The 7,675-nt window shown below is 45.9% G+C and overlaps 1 protein-coding gene across 2 annotated transcripts in view; it reads right to left on the reverse strand.

Moving 5' to 3' along the window:
- The window catches only part of SQRDL (sulfide quinone reductase-like (yeast)), a 51,766-nt gene that overhangs the window by 17,899 nt on the left and 26,192 nt on the right, over positions 1 to 7,675 (reverse strand). For both annotated transcript variants that reach the window (XM_006777977.2, XM_006777978.2), the window contains exons 2-3: positions 4,543 to 4,789; positions 2,079 to 2,249 (exon numbers count right to left, since the gene is read on the reverse strand). In XM_006777977.2, the coding sequence (XP_006778040.1) occupies positions 2,079 to 2,249; positions 4,543 to 4,789 (418 nt within the window). The remainder of the gene's footprint in view (positions 1 to 2,078; positions 2,250 to 4,542; positions 4,790 to 7,675) is intronic.

Here is a 7,675-nt window from a genome sequence, read left to right on the forward strand (position 1 = left end):
AGAAGAGTAAAGACCTTTCCAGAAGGCTAAATATGGGTAAATGCTCTAATTTTATCCAGGGGGTGGGAAGGTAACTAACAACTTAGCAAACAGGATGTTCATCCAGTTCAACATTCCAGGCTCATCGACTGTAGTTTCGAAAAAGAAGAGCATTGACATGGATTCATTTTGCAACCCTGCTTTCACCAATAACTATACTGGCACATAGTGGACACTCAATAAATATCTCCTTTTCCTTTTTTTCATGTATTCTCTTAAAAATAATAACAGCAACATTTCTTGAACATCCACTTTACGCAACTGACAAGGTATCTCCCATGAGATGCTATACGCAGATTTCAGATATGACTATGGAATACTTTTGCCTTAAAAATCCTGGAATGAAGTCCCACCATCTTGCACCAACTTCTTCCTCAGCCCTAAAACAAGACACTGCAAATTCCCTAAGGTCTACATTTGAGAGGTCTACCCAGGGCTTAGAAGTGAGAACACCTACCAATGCCTTCAATGCTCCGAGATGAGACAAGATTATGGTCCTTAAATGAGCACAAACTCAACCACAAAGGGCTCTGAGTGTTTCCTATAATGTAAAGGAGTGTGATCAAGGGGGCAGACACTGCTCTACCAGAGGGCTGATGTGGGTTATAAGACACAGCTCTCCTGGCCCCATGAGCCGGCAGCAGATGGCAAGGGAAATGAGCCCCAACGCTCAGTCTTGAGAACTGAGAACAACCTTGTGTTTCATTCAGTCCGCCCTCCTGGAGATGCAGGGGAAATAAGGAAGTTCATCAACAGGGGGGAAATAATGTAAGAATTTTAACTTAAATAAATGTATATTGTATTAAATAAGATATTAAATATTATTTGTTTATTTTAGGGTGGGAGAAGCCTGACTTGTGGATCATATGAAAAAAAAAAAGACCCAGAGGTTTGAACTGACCCCAAGCCCAGCATGAATCAGCCCGTGGCAACTGTCGCTACAAAGGCAAATGCTAAATTAGGCTGTATCTGACTGTGGGAGGGAGTGGGGCCACACTATTCTGGGCTGTTCTGCAGAGTGGCTTCCTCTTCTGGGGGCCTTTTCATGGAGGGGACAAGTCTGATGATGTCTAAAGTAGGAGAAAGAGGGTCATAAGGGGACTGAAGGCGGTGGAAGATGATGAAAAGTGGGGACAGGGGGACAAATCCATCTGAACAGAATACTGACATAGACTATAAGAACCATCTTCGAATAGTTGAAGGGTTTCTCCTCACAAGAGAGAGAAGACATTCTCTCCCACACTACAGAACGAACAAGGAATAAGGAAGGTATGAAGTCCCATAGCACCCTGGGGGCCCAAGAACCACGGGAGCCTGGAGCAGGCAGGGTCAGCATGATGGCTGCACTGCCTGCCATGGTCCTGGGCTCAGCAGCAGATGAGGGGACATGACGTTGCAGATGGCTTCTGAGCCTGTGGTCTCACCATCTGCTCTCATCCCCTTAATAAAATGCAGGGACAGCACTTTCTGAAAAGCTTTGACCCCTGGGTGGTGGGGGGTGGAAGGAGACTTGTAAACGATGCTGATCAATTTTGAGCCTCATGCTCCAGCAGCTGCAATTCTCCTGAGCCCTGGTACAAAGCTCAGTCACATGGGTATTTACTACACTGGCAGAGCACCCCCTAGTGTGACTGGGATGATATTTTCCAACATCCCCTTCCTCTGGGAGGCCAGCTGCCAGGGAGAGAAGCTGGCTGCTCCAAAGGGAAAAGGAGGAAGGTGCCTGCTATTTTAACACATAGCAGTATTTGTTCAGTAAACATTCAGGTGTGAGACACTGTGCCAAGCAATAGGGCAAAGAGTGGGTGTCCACACATACTTGTCTTAGTTGTTTATTAATTCAACATCCTCAGTCCTTCCATCTGTCCCACCCTCCATTCACCACACACTCTACCCTCTCAAGCAGTATTTACCACACCATACAGGCACACACACTTATATATACCACTGTCCCACCAGGGAGCTGACCAGTTTGACAATAGCTGTGCATGTCATACAAGCCTTCAGATTAACAAAAGCCAAGGGATCCCAGCAGTTACCTCCTTGCCGGTGTCTGTGCGGATGCAGTTCTTGTCTGGGCTCAGCTCAGCCACTCTGTCTTTGATCCACTCCACACCGGATGGAATCACACTCGCGGTGGGGCGGCCAGATGAGGACAGCTGTTTGGCACCAGCACCCACCAGTGTCCAGATTGGCTGGTAGAAATGTCTCTGAGGAACAAAGTTTTGGAGATTCGTTTCCATTTGAGGCTGACCAAAGTGTCACAGCTAGAGGCACCCGAGCTAATCCTCCCTCCTGACTCCTGGAGCATCACACAGAAAGTCTCCGGGTTGTCCTCCCCACCAGCCCTCCCACTGGTGTCTCCTATTATGTTAAACTCTGAAGAGTGGTCTTGGCAGGGGTAAATGACAGTTGTCTGTCCAGTTGTTACTGACCCTGCTCTGATCATTAATAAAATAAAATAAAAAAAACATAAACTACCCTGGCTGATGTGGCTCAGTTGGTTGGAACATCATCCGTACACCAAAAGGTTGTGGGTTCAATTCCCAGTCAGGGTACCTAGGTTGTGGGTTCAACCCCGTTGGAGCATGTTTGGGAGGCAACTGATTGATGTTTCTCTCACACATCTCTCTCTCTCCCCCTACCCTCCCACTTTCTGTCTCTCTCTAAAAAAAAAAATTAATAAAAACATATCCTCAGGTGAGGATTTTTTAAAAAGCCATAACCTATCATTAGCGACCATTGTATTATTTATTGCTGACAGATGACAGTTGATTTGGGGTTTAACATGTACATGTTACATATATATGTATAATGTAGACATTATGGATACATTTACTATGTGCACAGATATAAAGAAAAATTAAGTCCAGTAGCATAATATGGTTCCTCAGATGTTTGTGGGGACTGTGGTAAGTCTGAAGCTTACAGCGACTCTGGGGATCCTCAAACTCTATTAACTTCCAACTGTGTTTGCCAAGCCCGCGGAAGGCGCAGACATTGCCTGTCAACCCTATTAGGGCCTCCTCCTTTCTCAGAGGATTTACACCCAAAGCCAGGAGGCACCAAATGCTACCGCATAATGCCACGTATGCCCAAACACCTATTCAACATTGCTCAGACTGGCTGGACAGAATTGTCAACAGCCACAGAGAGGTGACAAGAACTGAGGAAGGGCCTTGCAATCTCCCTACAGCCAATAACGGCTGCGATCCCAAGGACAAGGGGCAGAGGACTCCACCAGCAAGAGCTGAACAGTTCTAAGTCCATCTTGAACAGATAGAGGAATAAGAACAAGCTGGGATGTTTTATAGACCATAAACAACCATCAGCTCCAGCAATCACTGAACCAGATACAGGAGGGAAAGTGCCAACCGCCTGCACCACTGGCGGCTCCTTCGAGAGACTCCCGTCCTGCACGTCCTCACAGACATGATTCTGGCCTCCTGAACTGTGTCCAGCGCCTCCGTCTCATTACCAAGAGTAGCCCCTGTGCAAGGGTTAGCTACAATAGGCCACCTGACACGGCTCTCAGACCATTCTCATTTATAATGCCGTCCTGAATGAGTCACTTTAAAAAGGAGAGTAACAGAGAGCACCTCCCAGTCTCCCCTCCCACCACAGCACACCAGGCTGAGATTGCAGGGAGCCTGGGCAGCCTCCCGGGTACTGCGGAGAGGACTTGGAAAGCAGGGTGCCTTTCTCACCCTCCCCTCCCCACCAAACGGGCACCAGATCCATTCTGTTCCCTGCCCCCAAGGACACAGTTCCCAACTGGTACATGCCTGGTTCCTTAGGAAACCTTAGACAAACCACCAAAAATCTTGAATACTTATCCGTAGCTTTTGAACAATTTTTAAATGTTTTTTCATGAAATAGTGCCTTACACATAAACACTTCCCAACTTCCCTCCTGGTAACACTTCCCAACTTCCCTCCCGGTGTTTACTACCTTTTTCTGCCTTATAATCTGTTTCCAATTCCTTGCACTTAAATTTCTGAAACCCACTGACACCTTCCCAGAGGCCTCCCTGGGCCTTCACTCATCACCTCTCTCCAGACTGGACCACAGACAGGAAAGAGCAATGACCACTGACTTTCCTCTGGACATGATGTTGGAGGGAGAGGGTTTCCCAGGTTGAGATATACTAAAGTCCTGACCCGGGTACCTAGGAACGTGACCTTATTTGGAAATAGGGTCTTTGCAGATGTAATCAAGTTAATACTTATGAGAGAATAAGTATCTATTGTTTTAAGACACTCAATCTGTGGTTATGTGTTAGCACAAGAAACTCATACATAAGAGAACATAAAAAGCCAAGGGATCTGTTCTCTCTCTCTCCCTCCCTCCACCTTCTCCCATCTTTTTGGACTGCCTGATTGTTGTGCCCAGAGGAGAGGCACTAACCCAGGGACATGACATCCCACGCCTGACAGTCATCCCCACCCCCTATCGCACACACGCACATGCACACACGCACACACCCAGGAGGGGGAGACTTACCTCGCTGGGCTCAATGATGGCCACATTCTCTGCACCCACTCTCTTCTTCATGCGGGAGGCCATGGTGATCCCACCACTGCCCCCACCCAGCACCAGCACCTCATGGTAGTTCTTGGCCGCCAGACTGGTCCCTGTGTGCAGCTGAAGTGGGCTGGCCTGCTGGGCGCCCAGTCTGAAGAAGCAGGTAAACAGCCGGGCATGGGGGCTAGAGACCACGGCCACCAGCGGGGTCATCTTCACACTGGATCTGGAGAGAAAGGAACAGATGAGGCTATGAGTAAGGAAGGGACCCGTGTGCGACCAAAGCATTTTCCTTCCAGAGGAAGGGGAGGCGGGCATCTGGCCAGCTCCAGCGGGTGCCCACCACCTCCCACACAGCTACCTCCCCAGCTGGCTGTGGTCCCAAAGTCTCCTGACAGCACAAGATTGTAACTAACAACTGGCTGAGCTCCCATTTCTCCCCCTCCTCCTCCTGTCAGGACACCTAGGACTTTGTCCATCCAAAAACTCCAGGGCCTCCTGAGTGCATCCGGGAGTCCTCCATTCTCCTCTCAGGCACACACCTCAACGTTTTCTTTGGTTTTTCAGTCCATCAAAAACGGACAAGTCCACAGCTAGACAGACACCTGTACAAATCCTTGCCATAGGGCCGCTAAGACCTGCTGAAGCAGAAGTAGTCCAGCAAGATTCCCACCTTCTGCAACTCGGTGCTCACACCAGGGAAATCAGGGACTCGGCTGCACTCAGAGAGCCTTCTGGCTCTGCCTGCCCAGGGACACACAATTCAATCAAAACATGGGCAACAGACACGCAGGCAAAGGCCCTCCACACCTTTGGCAATTTCAACCAGTTGATAAGGGAGCCATAAAAAGATCCCTGCCTGGTATCATAAAGTTATGTTTTATGTAAAGAATCTGCATATGCTGCTGACCAGTCAGTCTTTTATTGTATGCAATCAGTAAGCAATCTCCCCTTCATAGTTCCTCCGAGAGACGGGCGTTTCTGCTCTGAGCATTTAGTGCTTTGGCAGTGAGGAAATGAAGGCTTCTCAGACGTGGGCCTTGGCTTCCCCCACCCGCAGAACTGGCCTGATGTCTTGGACACCACCTACTTGTATAACTGCAATGCCGCTCTGGGTATTACTGTGCCCCAATTCCGCCATCAAGTTCAGTCCTTTGGGTTCAACACTGCCCCAGGAACCCTTTATTCAAATGCAAGGACCCAGCTGGGGGTAACCCTTCTAGCTGCTTAGATCACTAACTTCTTAATGGGACCAATTTCATTATATTGTTTTTTCCCAAAAAACTAAAGAAGGGGACAGCTACATGAGGGGATTAGAAAATGCTGAGAGGGAAAAGGGGCTCTGAAAGGAAGGGGGAAAGGCCCTGGCAGAGGGAGAAATGACAGGAAGTGGAAAGGAGGTTGAATGCTGCCTCTAATTAGGATGAACTTTATTCGGAGGTTTTTGGCACTCTGACAACTTCTTCAACAGTTCAGATCTGAAGTGACACAGCGATTTGGGACCCACAGAAAGTGAGGCAAGTTCATACATTGTTGCTGCAAGTTTGAAATCTGTAAGACCCTTCCAGAAAACAACATTTATCATCCTTTGACCCAGTATGTCCATTTCTGGGACTCCAGACTAAGGAAGTAGCCTCTAATACGAAAGAAGACAAACCTTTACAAAGATGTAGCTCAATGTTCATTCACAATATAGGGTCAACCCTCAGTTAACTGGTTTGTGGATTGATCTGATTACATCCAGGTCACAGAAAAATTACTTCGCACTGGCCAGGGAAAGCGCAGGTCCCAGACCGTTTCTACCAAGGTTAACTTATGACCACTTCCATTTACCATAGGGGGTTGGGGGAGGTAGGGATAGCAGTCTGAATGTCAAAACTTTGGGGAAAGGTTAAGTAAAATACAGTTGCACAAGATGATTATATAAAGACTATATAAGTCCTTCCAAATTATGTTTACAAAGAGCATATAAAATGCTTATGTTATGATCAGTACTGTATACAAACTGGAAATACAATATGAACAATAGGAGCTCAACTATGTAAGAAAAAAATGCACTAAAAAAACCCAGCAAAATGTTGCCCTAACTGGTGTGACTCAGTGGATAGAGCTTGGACTGAAGGGTCCCAGGTTCGATTCCAGTCAAGGGCATGTACCTTGGTTGCAGGCACATACCCAGTAGGGGGTGTGCAGGCGGCAGCTGATCAATGTTTCTCTCTCATCGATGTTTCTAACTCTATCTCTTTGCCTTCCTCTCTGTAAAAATATCATTAAAACATATATTATTTAAAAAATTCTTTTTAAAAAAGCAAAATGTTAACACTGGGTGAGCGGTTTTCTCTGGGGTTTAGGATAATGGGTGATTTTCATTCTTCTGCTTTTTGTAGTTTATGAAATTTCTACTATATACATATGTTAATGTTGTAATGATAAGCATTTTTTCCTTTTTTATTAGATTTATTGGGGTGACACTGGTTAATAAGATTATATAAATCTCATGTGTAATTTCTATGATACATCATCTGTATTTTGCACTGTGTGCCAACCACCCAAAATCAAACCTTCTTTTGTCGCCATATATTTGGCCCCTTTATCCTTTTACTAACCCCCCCCAACCTCCCTGTCCTCTGGTAACCACCATACAGTTGTTTGTGTCTATGAATTTCAGTTTTATATCCCACATATGAGTAAAATCATATGTTCTTAGCTTTTTCTGGCTGACTTATTTCTCTTAGCATGATATTCTCAAAATAAACTATTTTGATGATAATAACATAAGCCCTTAACTTGTGAGTTGGATACCATTATCATCCTCATTTTACAGATGATAAAACTGAGGCAGGGAGCAACTAAATGACTCCCTCAAGGTCATACAACCCATAAGTGGTAGACAATGATTTGAATCCAAGCATTCTGGTGCCAGTCCCTTTCTTAAATCACTACACTTTACTCTGTCTATAATCTTTATCAACAATGACAAAACAGTGCTAATGTGACAATGTTAAATGGAAAAATATATGTGTGAGATATATATATATATATATATATGTATACACACACACATAAAATGAAATCAGGGTACATGGTTGAGGGCTCCATCCCCAGGTTGAGG

Source organism: Myotis davidii, unplaced genomic scaffold, assembly GCF_000327345.1.
Source record: "Myotis davidii unplaced genomic scaffold, ASM32734v1 scaffold46, whole genome shotgun sequence".
Lineage (NCBI taxonomy): Eukaryota > Metazoa > Chordata > Mammalia > Chiroptera > Vespertilionidae > Myotis > Myotis davidii.